This window comes from Asterias amurensis, chromosome 15 (genome assembly GCF_032118995.1).
Source record: "Asterias amurensis chromosome 15, ASM3211899v1".
NCBI classification, from domain to species: domain Eukaryota; kingdom Metazoa; phylum Echinodermata; class Asteroidea; order Forcipulatida; family Asteriidae; genus Asterias; species Asterias amurensis.
This window is the reverse complement of record NC_092662.1, coordinates 9,795,954-9,815,444: the sequence shown is the minus strand read 5'-3', so window position 1 is coordinate 9,815,444 and position 19,491 is coordinate 9,795,954. Positions and strand designations below refer to the sequence as shown.

Below are 19,491 nucleotides of genomic sequence, written 5' to 3'. Positions count from 1 at the left end.
AAGGCTCTTCCAGTTTAAAAAGGTCAAAAAGTCAAGAGAAGGTCATCAACATACCCATTTTTGTGGAATACGTGAGGCCCTTTCATATGATGTATAGATTGTCAAAATAGATTTTGTGTTTGAGGAAACGTAAACTGATAAATAATGGCGACTGGAGAAGAGACTAACTAACCAGAAGGGAACTGTTTGTTGAAAACGCCTTGAAAACAGACTACGTACGTAAAGCCCTTTCATATGATGTATAGATTGTCAAAATAGCTTTTGTGGTTGAGGACATAGGAACTTATGCATAATGACGACTGGAGAAGAGACTAACTAACCGTAAAGCCCTTTCATATGATGTATAGATTGTCAACATAGCTTGTGTGGTTGAGGACATATGAACTTATGCATAATGACGACTGGAGAAGAGACTAACTAACCGAAAGGGAAATGTTTGTTGAAAACACCTTGAAAACAGACTACGTACGTAAAGCCCTTTCATATGATGTATAGATTGTCAAAATAGCTTGTGTGGTTGAGGATATTAGGAGCTTATGCATAATGATGACTGGAGAAAAGACTAACTAACCGGTAGGGAAATCTTTGTTGAAAACGCCTTGAACACAGACTAAAGCGAAGCTATTTATAGGAGAAAAAAAAATTAAATACAAAAATAAATAGTACAAATTTTGGTCGCCAAGTGGTCTCCCATCCAAATACTGACTGGGCCCGATTTTGCTTAACTTTAGTGACCGGTGTTATCAACGCAGTATGGTCGTAGATAAAACGATCAACACGTGGTGTAGAGCGTGGCTATGCTCCTCAATGCACCGCATACTTACACGTGGTGACCGCAGTGCACCGCATACTTACACGTGGTGACAAAGTACATGTAATTGTAAAATCTTTACGCGCAATCAATGGGGGAATTTTGTAGTTCTTTATACATGAATTTTAGAATTTTCAACCTCGATTTTGAACCAGAAGACAATATCAAAAAGGGGTCATGTCTGTGAGGCGTTTACGGAGTTTTTAATGCCCTTTCCGATGATGTATTGATTGTAAAAATCCCTCATGTAGATCAAAAGTTATGATTTTTGAAATAATAAACTTTGAATTAGTGTATCTCGTCAATTGATGACGTCATCGTGACATAACAACTTTTGTATCATCTACTGGATATTGTCTACCTGTGTGCAAAGTTTCAACTTAATGCAAGCTTCGCATCTATGCTTTTTCTTGCGGACAATCGACAGCGAGAAGAATAAGAAAAAAAAAAAAAAAAAAAAAACAAAAAACGAACAAAATCAATGAGTTGTTCAGGCTGTTGCCCGAACACCTAAAAAAAAAAAAACAAAAAAAAAAAACCGAACAAAATCAATGAGTTGTTCGGGCTGTTGCCCGAACACCTAACTAGAGGTTGAGAGTTTGTGAACAAACTCAAGGTGTTCGGTTTCCGGGAGTAAAAGCCTGGATTAAAAAACAAATATTACACCTTGCTTTGTTCTCAAGATTTGTAATAAATGATTCAAATTACAAAAACTGTCAAAACCACATGATTACGTCATCTAGTAAAAGTGTATGTTTGGTGACGTCATCGGTAATATTTGTTTTAAACCAGACCTTTGCCAGACTTGTATGGTGTGATGGTAAAGCATCAAAGATGTTTATTTCGACCTAAAAGACAATAAACCACGGCCTTTCAAATCATTTCACAGTCACTTCCCGTTTAAACAGGTCAAAAGGTCAACGAAAGTTCACCAACATATCCATTTCTGTCAAGTACGTAAAGCCCTTTCATATGATGTACAGATTGTCAAAATAGCTTATGTAGTTTAGGAAATGTGAACTTAGGAAATATTGACTGACGACTGAAGAAAAGACTGTAAGGGGCATGTATGTTTTAACCGCCTTGAACGAAGACTATTCTTCATGAAGCTTTTTCGCGCTCTATTGATAATATTTTAAAAAAGAAGTAAAAAAAAAACGTGGATCAAAAATAATTTTTTGAAATAATAACTTGAATTTTTATTACTCAAGAATGAATGACGTCATCATGACCTAACTAACACATTATTCCACTCCTAATGCATATCTAACTATGTGCGAAGTTTCAAGTTCATACGAGTTTGGGAAGTGTGCTTTTGTTCGAGGACAAGGGACGAAGAGAAGAAGAAGATGAAAATCTGGATTGTTTTATTGATTTGTTTGTACTAAAGTTTTGTTCAATCCGGCAGTTTATTTTAGCAAGACCACTCCTAATTGCTTGGGCCTTATGCTTTAACCATTCTGTTTTCTTTGAATGTTTTGTATTGTAACATCCATGTCTGTGCATGGAGGTAGAAATAGATTAGTTTACGTAACGTCCTTTCCTACTAGAGAAAGTTTGAAAGGGCTTATGTTATTCCAGAGATTTTTTTTCTTCAAAATATTTAACTCAAAATAACTTGGATAGTTGTTTTAACAAATAATCAAAACAACTGATGATTATGCTAAGTTCAAGAAGTAATAGATATTGTAATACTGACGTGAATTCCGTGGGCCCAAAACGCCCTTCACCCGGGGGGAGTGGTCGATCGATGCAACGTCTCTATTCTTCTCGGTGTTTAACCAAAACATGACCAATGTTCGTCATTTTGTACTGTTGTTTTCTCACATAATTAAAAGTCCCATGAATCACTGAAGTAGGTGGCCATCTCAGCGAAACTTCGTCTTCAATTCCACATTGACCACTAAGCCATCAGAAGGGTAACATTTGAACAATTTGACGCCGAAGATTGAGAGGAAATCATTTTCGCAGCGTTCTGCATAAATAGAGCTATACAGCTCTAAATAATAGAGCTATATAGCTCTATGCATATCACGCTATGGCACAGAGTACAATAAACTTGGCAGCATGCCACCAAATAAATGATGCCTAATACACTACACGTGTACGACACACGTGTTACGCACAACCAATGGGGAAATTTCGTAGTTCTTTATACATGAAATTATGTATTTTCAAACTCGATTTTGAACCAGAAGACGAGATCAAAATGGATCATGTCTGCGAGGCATTTACGGAGTTTTTAACGAACTTTCCGATGATGTGTCGATTGTAACAACCCATCATGTAGATCAAAAGTTATGATTTTTTAAAATAATAAACTTTGAAAATTCATAACTCAAGAATTGATGACGTCATCGTGACGTAACTCAAACGGTTTCTTCTCCTGATAAATATCTAACTATGTGTGAAGTTAAAAGTTCATACAGGTTTGGAAAGTTTGCTTTTGTTAGAGGGCAAGGGACGGAGATGTATTTTTGAAGAAAAATATACATTTGCAAACTTTGACCTTCCGGTACGAACGGAAGGAGGGGGTCATACGATTTTGACGTTAACTTTTCAAATGTAGTCCCAGTCTTGATCTATCAGATGCGTAATTATGAATATCATAACTGTAAAATTCGAAGACATAGCGAAAAGCAAATGGTCACTTTTTGAACCTAAAAACCTTGTAATTCGACACCTGATGACGTCATCATGACGAAACTAAAACGGTTTCATCTACTAATGAATATCTAACTATGTGTGAAGTTTATGTGAGTATAGCAAGTATGTCTTTGTTAGCGGACAAAAACCACGGAGAAGAAGACGAAGTAAAAAAAAAAGAAAAAAAAAACAAAAAAAAAAACGAACAAAAACAAGAGGTCTTCGGACTCGAGTCCGAACACCTAAAAAAAACGAACAAAAATAAAAGGTGTTCCGGGCTGTTGGCCCGAACACCTAAAAAAAAAAAAAAAAACGAACAAAAATAAGAGGTGTTTCGGGCTGTTGGCCCGAACACCTAATTAATGAGGCCGACGCTCTGTTACTCCCAAAAGCGGTGGTAAAAACAGTAGATTAGATGTTGCACAGCATGTTCCGAAAACTCGCTTTATTTGGTGCTCGGACAACTTTGTATGCGTCGTTGGACGTACGCTCAATAAATCACGATGAATGGGGCCTTAGACTTAAATCGTGTACACGGCATTGGAAACAAAGCAAAAATCATTCAACAGTTATAGCAACCGATCATTAAATATATTTATTTTCAATACAATTTGCAGAAATTGACTTTGTCGTTAAAGTCTATACCAACTGGCGCGTTTTTTTTTATCTGCTGTATACCAGAACTTCTTCGAAGCTTCCTTTTCAGTCAGATTAACTCCGCGGCTATTAGTGGCTGTGATTATGAGTTTGTTTTAAAAGAGGGTACCACTTTCATACAAGCCTTTTTAGTCGGATTTCTCCTGTGCTATTAGCAGCGGTGATTATTGTTGAGGGGGGAGACCAGACTTAGACCACTCAAATCCGTTAACTGAATTATACCAAATGTGCTCAACACAATAAAATAAGTGTGTCATTGGAGCAGTGTACGTGCTATAATTTTAGTCGACTAAGCATTATTACCCTTACAGTCATCTTAGCTGGGAAATACTCAGGGCAGTGGATAAAATTGACACAATGACAAAAGCCGATTGAATTAAAACTATGCGTAAATGAGGCGAAACATAATCCACATTACGGATAATGCGTTGGCCCGCTCGATCAACACTAAAATATTACGAAATACCCTACATATCATGCCAAGTACCATCATTGCCAAGTATACCCTTCCCCAATATTAAAGCTCAATTCCAGAAACGAACACCAATTCCTTGAGTTGGAGAACGCAAGAGAGAAGGTGAGGAGGGGAGGCAACGCGTCGCGACGTTTCACAACTAAGTTGTGCACGCTCAACAATTAATTTTTATCAAAATACAACATTAATGACAAATTTCCATACCGATTATAAATACAATTTCTAATCCAATCCTACGAAATTATTATTACCTGTAAGAATACCTCCCTTGCCCCCACATTACCTTTTACAACATTTGTATACTAGAATCCTCCTCATCTAGCGGGGTGCCGCGCGAAGCGCGGCATCCCGCTAGTTTCTTATGATCGCATAATGCTCTGTTTTGTGCCATGGCTCCTAGTTTCTTTTTGTTATGAGTTTTCAGGTAATTAAAAAAGATTGATGATGTCAAAACGTTGGAATACCGCATTTTGTTATATTGACAGTGTTATTGTGTGAGTAGCTTAAAAAATGTTTTACAAAGAAGAAAAAAGGATAACAAAAAACGGAGCCCGATCGTAAAAAAGGAAAGGTGAATAACAATTTTGTAAAAGGTTGAAACAAAATAATGATAAAAAAAAATCATCAAAGCATTGTTTTGTCAAAAAAATATAACTTTTTAATTCTGCGAATGAAGTGTTATTTTTGAGATTGTTGAGGTTTTACTTGGCTCTGTTCCTAGCTACGCAGATACTCAGCTACGCTTATGTTCCTTCAAATGAGTTACGCTATAACATCAACAGGTACGTTTTCAAGCCCGAGTCAAGCTACGCTTACGTTCCAAGATATGCTTATACGTTCCAAAAGATAGTGTTACGTTCTAAGCTACACAGCTACTCAGCTACGCTTACATTCCAAGTTTTGCTTACATTCCTTCAAGTTACGCTATAATAACAAAAGGTACGCTTTCAATCCTAAGTCAAGTTACGTTTACGTTCCATATGCAGCTACGTTTACGTTCCAAAATACCCAGCTACGCTTACGTTCCAAGATATGCTTACGTTCCCAAAAATATGGTTACGTTCCAAAAGATATGGTTACGTTCCAAGCTACACAGCTTCTCAGCTACGCTTAATCCAAGATACAATTAGGTTCCAGTTACGCTATAATCAAAAGGTACGCTTTCAATCTCGAGTCAAGCTAGGCTTACGTTTCATCCGCAGCTATGTTTACGTTCCAAAATACCCAGCTACGCTTACGTACCAGGATATGCTAACGTTCCAAAAAAATGGTTACGTTCCAAAAGAAATGGTTACGTTTCAAGCTACGCAGCTACTCAGCTACGCTTATACAATCCAAGATATGTTTAGGTTCCAGTTACGCTATAATCAAAAGGTACGCTTTCAATCCCGAGTCAAGCTAGGCTTATGTTTCAAGATTTGCAGCTACGCTTATGTTTCAAAATACATTCTCACAAGGACGCTTTTGAATCCCTCAAGATGCACTCCCCCCCCCACCGAGATAAACGGTTACACACCTATATTCCGACACCCCTATGTTCCGAAGCCCCTATGTTCCGACACCCCTATGTTCCGACAACTCAGCCTATATTCCGACACCCCTATGTTCCACCACCCCTATATTCCGACACCCCTATATTCCGACATGCCTATGTTCCGACAACTGAACCTATATTCCGACACCCCTATGTTCCGACACCCCTATATTCCGACACCCCTATGCTCCGACACCCCTATGTTCCGACAAGTTGTTCCCGCACATTATTACTCAGTTGATCAATAACAAAAACACAACTTGTATTATGCAAGGTTTCCCAGTAATTTTCGACCGGGATTAGGTTTGAACATTCATAAAATGAATTTGTACTATTTTAAAAAGTGATGGAATCACGCATGCATTTCATTTTTTTTTTGGTGGTTATACACATGAGTATGGCTCCCCGAGGTAGCTGGCAATAAAATACTTTGCTATTGTTAGGTGCGTGTCCGTGTTGATAACATTTCATGAGCCTTCAATTAATAAAAATTCCAACCCTCTCCTGCGTTTATTGCGCCGATGTGTAATTTCTTTCCTTTGCCCCCCCCCCACCACAATTCTTTTTAAAGAATAATAATAATCATAATAATTTGTTAACAATTAATAACAATAAATAATTCAGTCCTACCACCCCCTCCATTACTCAGTCCTCTTCTAAAGAAACCGAATATTTGTAATAGCAGAATCTTGTTATACAAATTAAACTCCTTTGTGGGACTACATAAAGATAGGTTACCATGTGTAGTTTCTTCAAGTCACACCGTTTTTCTTTTAAAAAAATGACTAACACAAAGTATTGGTACAGGTTGTCGGAACATAGGGGTGTCGGAACATAGGGGTGTTTGGGTCGTTGGAATATAAGGGTGTCGGAACATAGGGGTGTCGGAATATAGATGTGTCGGAACATAGGGGTGTCGGAATTTAGGTTGAGTTGTCGGAACATAGGGGTGTCGGAACATAGGGGTGTCGGAACATAGGGGTGTCGGAATATAGAGCAGTCACCAGATAAACAAACCTTCCCTGTGAACAGGGCCCATTGATCAGTTTCATCTGTTTAGCAGAAAATACTGCTTACAAATTTTCTTTACTGTTTAAAAATTTAGTCGTGGCACCAGCCAAAAGTTTCCAAATTTAGTTAAAATTTGGCTGGTAAACAGTTTCAGCTTTGCAATACTATTTTGTGCTTAGAAAATTTTGTGCCACTATAAAGGCATTATGAAATTGGGTCCTGGCACGTCGGGAGCACATAACGCCACGATCGCATTCCAAACTGCATCATGGCTGTGCGGTAGTATGCCTAGTTTATTGGGGCCAGGAATGCTTTATTTACTTGTCCCTGTCCCATCATATTCTGGGTTAGTTTCTTTGTGTTCTTCGTGACGACCTTTGAATGTACGTCGAAGCACGAAGGTCTACCTCCATCGTCGAAGGAATTGCCTGATCCGTTTATGCTGGTTGTATGGATAGACTGGATCCTTATGCTGCGTCTTAGTAAAACGTACACAAAGCACCAGTCTACTTACAACATTGTGCGACAATGTCTAATGTCACGAAGATTTGACAGTTGCAACGGCTGGAAACACGTATATACGCTGGCCTTTTACCGCTTTGATTTTTTAAAATAATTTTTCGCTAAATACGTGACATTTTGATGATTTTTGTTACAGCAACCATCTATAAAACCATTATTTATGATTCTACACCCCTAAATTGCGTAAACGTTGAGCCGGTGTGTCCCTTTAACTGACAAACGGCACGTCAATTAATTGTTTAGCGTTTTTTATGGTTTGTAAACCATGTTTGTGCACATTTGTTATGGTTTATAAACCACGATTAGTGAGTGCACATTTTGTTATGGTTTATAAACTATGATTTGTAAACCATGAATTTGATGCGCTTCATTTTTTCTGGTTTATAAACCATGTTTTAAAGATGCGTAAAATTTCTATGGTTCATGAACCATTCGATTTTTAAATGTTTTTTGCATGTTCGTGGTTTGTAAACCATAAACTTACACACACAAAATACTACTGGTATGTAAACCATAAAAAGGATTTGGCAACACTCTCTATGGTTTATCTAATTGCTATAAACCATGGTAAAAACATGCCTTAAAAATGCCAAACAATTAATTGACAGACGGCGCCCCATATATAGGGCATTAATTTGATTGACAAAAAGTAAAGTATCATTAATTTGCTTTATTTGCATTCAATCAGAAACTTTTTCATACTTATCAAACTATCGATCGTCATGTTTTCACCTCATTTCTATTCTCAATTTACAATTTCAACTGATATGACAGACTCATTAATTTTCCCGTTTGAAGGAATTGCGCCGCCATTGTTCGGCCACGTGTTTATGCACGCAACATAGCGCAATGTCCTATCCAGATGATACCTGACCCAAGATTTTTAACAAGAGACGTCAAGGAATCTTTGGTCAGGGGACCAGACTACATCCATCTCACGACGGTCACAATTGGTGCAAGATATGTGAACAGATTTCCTATGGTACATGTACGAGTAGGATTCTACTCTACTCTACTCTACTCACTACATAACTGGTACTCTAGGATTCTGGCCCTATGCTTTAGCACTGTGTAGGATTCTGGCCCTATGCTTCAGCACTGTGTAGGAATCTGGTCCTAAGCTGCAGCACCGTGTAGGATTCTGGCCCTATGCTTCAGCATCACTGTGTAGGATTCTGGCCCTATGCTTTAGCACTGTGTAGGATTACGGCCCTATGCTTCAGCACTGTGTAGGATTCTTCCTCTATGTTTCAGCATTGTGTAGGATTCTGGCCCTATGCTTTAGCACTGTGTAGATTCTGGTCCCATTGCTTTAACATTGTGTAGGATTCTGTCCCTATGCTTTAGCATTGAGTAGCATTCTCTGACACTTTCGTCATAAAAACTCATGCTATTCTGCAAACACATTATAATGATCCATGATTAAAAAGGCAGAGGGCGCCCTATCTAGCCCTCCGTTGGTTTTAGCAATCATTGGTTTTGTACAGTACTATATGGAGTAGAGCAGAAAGCACAGAGGTCAATGAGTAGAGTAGAATCCTACTTCGCCTGTGTGGTAAAATTTTTGTTAACATATCTTGCAGGGTATAGACGGTCACCAGCAGTGTCGGGATGAATGTCTACACCATAGAGCTATATATAGCTCTATGGTCTACACGCGCTTGTTGATCTGTCAAACCATATCTGTCAAACCACATGGAGCTATGGTCAAACTTCAACAAAATCATCAGATCAGTAGTCATGGCTCGAGTTGAGATTTTGTCGATAATCTTTTGAACAACCCAAGGTTCCAGGCATTCGTTCTGACAACGGCATGCAGCATCGCCCGACTCTAGCCCACCTTGTTGAGCTGTTAATGGCTCCGCTTTTAACATCGGTCTCATCACTGTCAGCATTACAGCCCACCTTCGATACATGTCTTAAACGCCAAGTTTTCAAAGGTCGCAAAATGCGAGGTAGTTTGATTGCAAATTTCTCCCATTTAAAAAAGTCCTATACTACTCCAACATACCTCATTTTATTCCTCACATTTGTGGAATTACTATGACACATCACAGGGCTTACTAAATGATGACTTTGTCCAGATGTGATGATTTGAAAAGTGGTCCCAAAAAACGTGTTCAAAAATGACATTTAACGTGACTATTCTAGGGCGCCGCCATATTTTAATGATTCTCCTCTTGTTGGACGTGAGAATTCAGGGCACCAAGCGTTATGGCTACGCTGATTTATCAATTCATTGTGTGGTGTACAAAGTAAATATGAATATGTATGAGGTGACGTTGCGCGGTTGTAGTTTCCAGATACAGCGCATCGCTACGTCATCTTATACATATTCATTTTTTACTGTACGTGCACATAAGTCTAGCGATCATGACGTCACCTTATGGATATTCATGACTTGCAAGATTTGCCGGGCGCCCACGATCAACAGCGGGTGAATCATTAAAAGATGGCGGCGCCCGAGAATAGTCACGTTAAATGTCATTTTTGTACACGTTTTTTTGGACCAATTTTCAAATCATCACATCTGGACAAAGTCATCATTTAGTAAGCCCTGTTATGTGTTATAGTAATTCCACAAATGTAAGGAATAAAATGAGGTATGTTGGAGTAGTATAGGACTTTTTTAAATGAGAGAAATTTGCAATCAAACTACCTCGCATTTTGCGACCTTTGAAAACTTAGCGTTTAAGACAGTATCGAAGGTGGGCTGTAATGGTGACAGTGATGAGACCGATGTTAAAAGCGGAGCCATTACAGATGAACAAGGTGGGCTACATAGGTCCATTCTAGTCAGACCTTGCTGCTGTTTCATTCACTTGTCGCCTCGATAAACCTTCAGTGCCGGTCAAGAAGGTACATTACAGGAAACTGCGCAATATCAATCTTGAATTATTTTCGGAGGTTTATTTATTGATTTTCTATTGCGCTCTCTCCAGGACCGGACAGCCTGTTCAAGGGCGCATTACATTAAAAATTGCATAGTAATTTATACATTTGTACATCATCGGAGAGGTCTTCAAAATTGACAGAGTTCATAAACCAATTTGACAATGACTTCAGGTTTAAAAAACTCATATCTCAACAATTACCCATACTCTAGTAAAAATTGTCCAGAGACGGTCTTTGAACTTTACTATATTATTCACAAGTACAACATGTAGAAGACATTACTGTAATGATGTCACAATGATGTCACAATGACGTCACCAGGTGATGAATAGACGTCATAGAAGATGGAAACTTTTGGCTTCTTATGGATCTTTCCTGGTTTGAGGTTAGCTATATTACCCAGCGAGCCCTTTCTCCAGAGGCAAGGGATCTTATTATTCTTCAATCAGTAATTCAAGAAGCTAATGTTGGGCTAAGATGAGACTTTCATTCATGATGTTGTAAAGGCCTGCTTCCCGGATTTCAAGACGTCCACACCCTTTCTCATTTCTTTCCCTATTGTCATTCCAGCCATTGAGAATTCATCTCACATGTGATGGATGCATTATATATACTGAATTCTTTTTTATTCTGCTCCAGATTCCTTTTCACTGATTTTTGTTTGGTGGGCAACCGATTAAATCCAGTCAATGTGTGGCTTTCATAACTAGCTGGTTTTTGTTAGAGAATTATACTTGTGAGAGTTGTGAGAACTTGTACTTTCTTCAACTAATTGTGAAGATGAATTCTTTTGATTTTAATGTAAATGTGTGGAAAATCTGAATGCTCCCAATGTTTTCTTGGAAACCTTAACATTGATTGACTTTTAAACATCCCACCCATGGCTTTTTGTTTGTCTTGTCCACAGATCTTCTGCCTTTTGGATCTGACAATGGAGACAGTAATCTTCAAGACGATTGCTCAGTTGATGCCTTGAAGAATTTGGTTTCTCCTACCTTTATACCACCCTATAGATTCCCTGCTTGTGGTCGCCTCCAACGAAACATCTATGTAAGATTTTTGTATTTATTCAAATTTATTAACTACATGCTTGTCTGTTGCAGGCCAAGGCCCAATGTCATGGCTCTGCATGCTTACTGTAAGCAAAGAATCGGTGCTTGGTGAAGCAGGGAATTCTGTGCTTACATCAAGCCTAAATCACGGGTTAGTGGGGAATGTTGGCTTGTGACCGTGTGTACTCTACGTTACTAGGAATTCTATGCTGAATTCTACACAGCTATTGTAGCACAGAGTTTGGCGGTAAGCAGAGTCATGAAATTGGGTATTTTGTTTTATCCTGCTTGATTTCTGTTGCCCTTAAAATACAATGCCAAAAATATCAACAAAGGTGTTGAACAATTTGTTTTTCTTCACATATCCTAATTGTTCTTTTTTGTTACAGTTCACTGATAATGGGCTAATTGTTATGTACAATGGTGAAAAGGAGAAATATGCATACCCACGACCCACTAGTGGAACTACTTTTGGTGCAAGCCTCAACGACAGAGTTTTTGTTGCGCCATTTTACAGTGATGTGAACTTTTCATGTGACAGTACTGTGTATTACCAGGTATTATTCAAGAGAGTTTTTTACCAATATATTTTATTATTATATATATCAGGCTTCCAGAGGCAAAAACATATCAGCGTATTGAACGCTTTTGTAAAAAGTACCCGGATGACAGCAATATTGTGTCAGTAAAAGTTCCCGGATGGAGCAATATTGCTTCAATATTGCTCCATCCGGGCATTTCTATATGCACTATTCCAAGTGCATGGCTTTCTACATGTAGCTTCTTGCTGGTTGGGGCCTATACAAAACACTGCTCCATTCATCTGTTCTGGTGATTATCCCCTTGACAAAGGACTCTACAGTGACTTTCCTATTAAAAACCCACCTCTATCCTAAGTTACTCTAGATTGAATCATTGTTAATTGCATTGTTTTGTCTGTAAAGCATGTAGTTTATCTTTTGTTTTGTTGCTATTGTATTTCGTTAGCGCTTTGTATCGCTTTTGTAAAAAGCGCTTTAAGGTTATTATTATTATTATTTTAACACTTGCATGCACGTCACACGCGGCGACTGATGCAACGCTCACCATGTTGGGTAAGTTAGATTTACGTGTATTAACGCCGCGTAGCCCGGCGCACTTTCACTGCATAACGCACAGCATAGAGATATATAGCGCACAGTGAAATTGCCCACAGTATGGCGCATTCAAAATTTTTCAATAGCATTTAAATAGAAAAAACAAACAATAAAATTGAATTTGAAAATCTGGAATCAGGTGAGCCAAAATAGTGTTGCTTTGATCAAGTCCTCAGCCTGATATAAATAATAATAATAATATAGGATGGTTTTTTTTTCGGGGGATACAAGAATATATGGCACTCTCTATAGCTTGTGCAATATATTCTTGTATCCCCCTCAAAGCCATCCAATATTATATAATTATAACTGGCCAATTAAATTCAAGTCTTTGTGAAAACACAATAATGTTTTGCCTGCACGTTCATTCCAATAGAGTTTCATACAAACTGTTATCGTGGTTATTGCCGTATTCAAGCTTTTCAGAAGTGGTCCTTCCAAGAACCATAACAGACTGGAACAGCCTCGAAAAGAGAAAATAAACCACTCCATCAAAATTTAAACTAAGTCTAGAAAAATATATGTATCCAAAAGGCACAAACATAGCCTACATGGGCGACACTGAATAAAGGTGCCGATCGGTGATGTTCTCTTAAACTTCTGACATTCTGAGACTTATTAGTGTTATTAGACTTACTAAGTATATAAATAATGAATGTTTATGAGTGCAATTGCGAATATATTCATGAGTTGAAAGATGGAATGTTTTTTTCAACAAGGCGGAGCCGAGTTGAATGGAACATTCCATCTTTCAACTCATAAATCAAATGGAACGAAAAATGCACACTGAATGGACTGAAAAGTGCGCATTGAATGGCGTAGCGTGTAATGGTACATTTAATTTGCGATAACGTGACGGACAATCATCCAATCAAATGGAAGGATCTGCTTTGGTGTTATAATGGGTGCGTTCGTTTAGATCCCTGGGTCGACCCCGGTGTGTGGCGTTTTTTTTGTCCAGGACGGACGTGGGTAATTATCTGAACACGTTCGTCCTGGAAAAAGAAAACGCCACACACAGGGGTCGACCCGGGGAAGCTAAATGAACGCACCCATTTTATAATTGTTATATGATGATGTGCAACAAATAAGGGTTGCAAGTGCTAAGCTTTACTTGATAATAATAACATCAAAGTCTTATGTAGTCCACATACTTCCACTGAGGTACTTAAGGCGCTTAAGTATACATTTTTACAGAAAGAGAGGTTAATGAAAGTTATGAGTTCTGAGACCCAATTATGTAGCACCTTATAAGGGTTTACAAGGTGCTACGGCGCATTTAGAAGCCACAGCCAGGAACACCAGGGCGAACCCCTTCTCTTTTTCCGATAAGTGCAATGGGTTACTTTACATGCGTTACATAACACGGGTCCAACGGCTTTATGACCCATCCGAAGGACGAAGCAATGGTTAAGTGTCTTGCTTTAGGACAACAAATGTCACAAGTGGGATTCGAACCGACACTCTGCCGATCAGAAACTGACACCAGAGTTTGAATTCGGTGGTCCAAACTGCTCGGCCACGACACTCCAATCAGCTTAGCATGGAAAGGCAATAGTTTAAAATATTAGGGCTTTTGACTTTTTTGATAACTTTTTATTTGTGCGTGGGAGGGTGGGGGCAGATGGCTGTTTGAGACTTTTTTTAAGTGACCTGGGCAAGTCTCATGAATCAATGTGTGTTTTTGAATGGAACTCATTTCTCAAGTTTACAAGCACCCCTCCATCTGATATGTTGATCCATGATTCACCGGGAAGTTCAAAGCACTCAAGGAGGCGATACAAACTCTTCTGCACAGCAATCTGTAAGATTTTGACTATCACATTACCCAAGATGCACTGTAATTAGCTTCTACTTTGAGCAAGTGGCAATTGTTCATGTCAATGGTCATAAAACAATTATCAAAAAGTCAATGGTTTCCTGTTAAGATTAATTTGAAAGTCAAGCTACATGTCATCTAGGTGTGGCAGATACTATCGGTGTGAAAAGTGCAAAACAACAGTAAGGCAGGGAAAGGTGAATGTAGTTCCTTGAAAAGAACAAATGTCGCACTGTCACGACAATCATGTGGCGCGACGGCCGGGTCGGGGGAACGAATGTGGCTTAGTTTACTGGGACAGCTTTAACCCAGTTCGCATTTGCACTGAACTTTTTGGCTCGGTTAAAAACTAGCTACACATGTGGTCAATTTAACCTGGCAGACTTGGGTTGGTTAAACTACTCATTCAGGTTGGGAAATTTCCTAAGCTGTTTACACTGGATTTAAAATGGCTAAGTTACCCATTTCCGCGGTTAGTTTATACCCAAAATAAGTCCAATGCAAACACAGCTTAAAGGCAGTGGACACTATTGTTAGTTACGCAAAATAAATATTGGCATAAAACCTTTCTTTGTGATGAGTAATGGGGAGAGGTTGATGGTATAAAACATTGTGAGAAATGGCTCCCTCTGCAGTGCCATAGTTTTCGAGAAAGAAGTAATAATCCACGAATTTGATTTCGAGACCTCAGATTTAGAACTTGAGGTCTCGAAATCAACCACACAACTTCGTGTTGCAAGGGTTTTTTTTTCTTTCCTTATTATCTCGCAACTTCGATGACCGATTGAGCTCAAATTTTCACAGGTTTGTTATTTTATGCATATGTTGAGATACACCAACTGTGAAGGCTAGTCTTTGACAATTACCAATAGTGTCCACTGTCTTTAAATAAAACATGTAAAATTTATAACAATTATCTAAAAAGACACATATCAACTTCCATGATAAAGGGGTTTAAATATGTGTCTGCTCATACTCCCATTTCACTACAATCTTAATAATCCATGGACTTTTGACCATTGTGCTGTTTTCTTAACAGGTTTATCAAAGATTTGGAGCAGATCTAAACCAGTTGGCAGTTTTGAATAGAACAGATGAAATAATAAATGATCTACAAGTCTCAAACTTTCGTGCGGAATGGATGCTGGTCATAACTTGGTATAAGGTGTTTTCAAGCTCTTCATCTAATGTGAGTAAGGGTTACTATGAAATTGGATTTTGTTAACAAATTTGTTACACATACAAAAGTGCAAATGACAATAAGAGGGTCATGGTGATAAGGAAAACAAGAAGAAATGAATAAATTTAGTTGTGGGAAGAAGAGCCCAACTTGGAAGACCTACCCCTTGTTCACGCATGTCAGGTAGGAACTGAGAAGACAAATTTAAATGCAAGTCTCCAGGTCCAAGTTTGGACTAAAACTTGGGACCACAGATTTGAAAGAAACCACTGGGCCAACCTGATCCCCAAAGTTTAACACCTGTCTTTAAGTGTCTTGTTAATGGCGCTACATACATTATAAGTTCTCATTATTATTATGACAATCATTTTGCTCTAAGTCATTTCATTTTCAAGAAATTTATTTTGTGCACTCATTTTGTGAGAAATAAAAACGCACAATTAGTATACTTTGTGTGCTCTAACTAAACCATTTAATTCACATAAATGTGTAGGGAACAAAATGCGCCTGTATTGTGACGTCACAGGGTCCTTCACACTCTGTTGTGTCCGTCAAAATTTCTCAAAATGCCAAATGCACCCGTAAAAGAAATGTAGCGCCGGACAAAACCGTCGGGCGCCCGGGCAACAAATTTCGAAAAATAAACTGCTCACAAAAAGTTAGGAGACTTTTTTATTCAAGTTTTTGTTATTATTTTGTGCTCTCTTTATATATGTTTTATATATCAATGCAAAGCTGAAGTGTTCCTCTTTAAAATGCTACTTTATTTGTAATGATGACATATTGCTTGACTTGGCCACATAGTGAGAATGAGACAAAGTCGCAATTTTGTGTCACTGTGTGAACAAACAAATTGATTCTGTAATTAAAGGAACACGTTGCCTTGGATCGGACGAGTTGGTCTGTAAAAAGCGTTTGAAACCGTTTGTTATGAAATGCATATGGTTAGAAAGATGTTTAAAAAGTAGAATATAATGATCCACACAAGTATTACTCAAAATTGCACGGTTTTCCTTTTACGTCGCGAACTAACACGGTCGGCCATTTATGGGAGTCAAAAATTTGACTCCCATAAATGGCCGACTGTGTTAGCCGACGAGATAAAAAGACAACCACGCAATATCGAGGCATATTTGTGTAGATCATTGTATTCTACTTTTACAACATCTTTCTACCCACAGAACGCTTTTCAAAGACCAACTCGACCCATTCAAGGCAACGTGTTCCTTTGAAACAAGCAAGACAATTTACTGATCTTATTCCACTTTATTGAGACAAGAAGTTCAGTAACGAGTGGATGATCCGAAAGCGTTGATGACATCATGGCATCTTCTCTTGCTGCACGCAAGTTTGGTGATACGCTGCTGAGGGATAGCGTTCATTTCTTCAAAAGTACTGGTTTGGTCAGCCACAGTTGATGTGTTGGTGGTTCTGGCGCGGACAGAGCGGCCAAGCTGGTCCATCAGAGATGTTCCCTAGGATTCAGGTCTGGACTGTTAGCGGGCCAATCCATCCGTTGCACCCCAACATTGTTCAGGTAATCAGTCACAAGTCGGGCTTGATGGGGGCGAGCGTTGTTATCTTGAAAGATGGCATTGGGTCCAAGAGTCTGCAGGTATGGGACTGCTATCAGCTGTAGGACATGTAGGATATCGTCTCTGTACTTGGTACCGTTCAGGTTTCCAGCGAACACCACAAATCTTGTTTTCCCAAACATGGATATGCCTCCCCACACCATCACGCTTCCACCTCCAAATGATGTGACTATCAATGCAACAATCAGCATACCGCTACCCAGGTCTTCTCCAAGCTTTAACCCGACCATCCAAATCGCGCAGACAAAAGCGTGATTCATCCTAAGTTCCATGGAGGATGTTAATAATAATAATAATAATAGTGGCTTCTAATATAGCGGTCAGGTTCATGACGCAGTGACGCTCATGGCGCTTCAACGTTATTACCCCTGGTCACTGGGCCTTAAGTCATTCCTTAAACCATCTCAGCTCCCTGGGGAGTGTACAGCCTGTGCCGCCAAATATGTAGCACACTAAGCTAATCAATCACAAGAACCAACTCTGCCCTCACAGGTACCTATTTACCCCTGGCTGGAGAGAAGCTTATGGTCAAGTGTCTTGCTCAAGGACACAAGTGTCACCACAAGGACTGGAACCCACCTGAAGTCATTGTTTAACCCAGTCTTGCAAATACCCAACAAGGATTTTTTCAAGAGATGAGGGTTAATTGTGTGATGTGTGCTTACTGGTGCAAATCTGTGTGTAAACCATTGATGGTTCTGAAGCTTGATCAGTTTGATTATAAATCATTATTCATAAATACCCCAGACAGTTTCTCTACTCCTATTGGTGGAGAGCACGTCACGTGGGGGTGTTTAAACGGTTGATAATGACAGGTGGTTATAACCGGTTGGCTTCCGCGTGTCAGGTGCGCAAAATTATCACGCGGATTGCAATTCATAGCTATTAGTAACAGCGTGTAATATACTTCTAAGCGCGTGTGCGAAATCTATATATACACGGCAATTCGACCCTGCCTTCTTTAAACGGCCGTGTAAGAACTCGTCGCTACCCTTTTATTCCCTTATCAATTGACCATTTAGCACAGATAATGGTAATTTTGGCACATTTGATTCGTGACTTTGCCTCATTGTCATCCATGTAGCCAAAATGACAAATGACTTTCACCGCACCAAATTTGTACACCAGCTACTAGAAAACAGGCGCTTATTTGTTAAACCAAATGGAAAGTGCAGCAGATGGAGGAAACAAAGGAATGGCCTAGCTGCCCCAAGGAATGGTCCTTGCTCCTGTGCTATTCAACATCTACACCAATATGACCAACCAAGGGCAAGAAGGTTCATGTATGCTGACCTTGGGATTGCAGCCCGGAGCACCATCTGGAATAACATTGAGGCCACCCTCACATCAGCCCTAGACAGCCTCACAACCTATAACACAGTCAACCAACTCGAGGCAAATCCTACCGAGACCCAGGTAATCCTGTTCCACCTATAGCTACATGGTGACGCTAGGAAGAAATTGTCCCCCGATGTGGAATGGTGTCCACCTGAAACACTGCATCTTCCCGGTATACCTCGGTGTCACCCTGGACCAGACATTCTTGTACAAGCAGCATATATGCCGTATTGAATAACCCCTTTGTTGCTATAAAAGTCGCCAGGGCAAACCATTGTGGGGCAAACAGTATGCGCGTCTAAACGCGTACATCAATGAAGCACGCAGCCGAAGCGTTTACACACACACGCTCAAGCACGCCATGTTGTAGGGCAGGTTTTTGAATGGTTCGATACGGTCTATTAACAAGGTAAAAGGTAAAGTGAGAACCAGAAACAACTTACAAACTCATCATGGGGTGCCAATGTTTCCACGCTCTTTGCCACTCTGCTGCAGAGTATGCCTGGATGGCCCGTCTGGGAAAGGTCCTCTCATGCAAAGATAGTTGACCATGCTCTCAACAACAGTTGCAGATCCATCACTGGCTGCCTAAAACAAACAGACAATACCAGCTTCAATTCAATTCAATTCAATTCATTTCTTTATTCATCATGGCCAGCATGCAAATCACTTTCTAGATTTGCACATTAAAATACAATGCCCTTGCCGGCATTGCCAAACCTGATATACGTACATTGTACATTGTACATGGATCACAGTAGCCAGCAGTACTGAGCACTTCAGACAAAGGATTTGCCCTTTGGGAAAAGAAAGTTTGGGT

The 19,491-nt window shown here is 39.3% G+C and overlaps 1 protein-coding gene across 5 annotated transcripts in view; it reads left to right on the top strand.

Moving 5' to 3' along the window:
* LOC139948326 (mucin-4-like) overlaps positions 1-19,491 on the top strand; it is a 134,760-nt gene that overhangs the window by 48,387 nt on the left and 66,882 nt on the right. Inside the window, exons 1-4 of one of the 5 annotated variants that reach the window (XM_071946454.1) lie at positions 5,327-5,371; positions 11,459-11,601; positions 11,993-12,160; positions 15,598-15,747. In XM_071946454.1, the coding sequence (XP_071802555.1) occupies positions 5,335-5,371; positions 11,459-11,601; positions 11,993-12,160; positions 15,598-15,747 (498 nt within the window). In that variant the 5' untranslated portion in view covers positions 5,327-5,334. Of the gene's footprint in view, positions 1-5,326; positions 5,372-9,253; positions 9,443-10,118; positions 10,260-10,406; positions 10,516-11,458; positions 11,602-11,992; positions 12,161-15,597; positions 15,748-19,491 lie in introns of those variants that run through there. The other 4 variants (XM_071946456.1, XM_071946455.1, XM_071946457.1 and 1 more) reach the window with 4 other exon arrangements.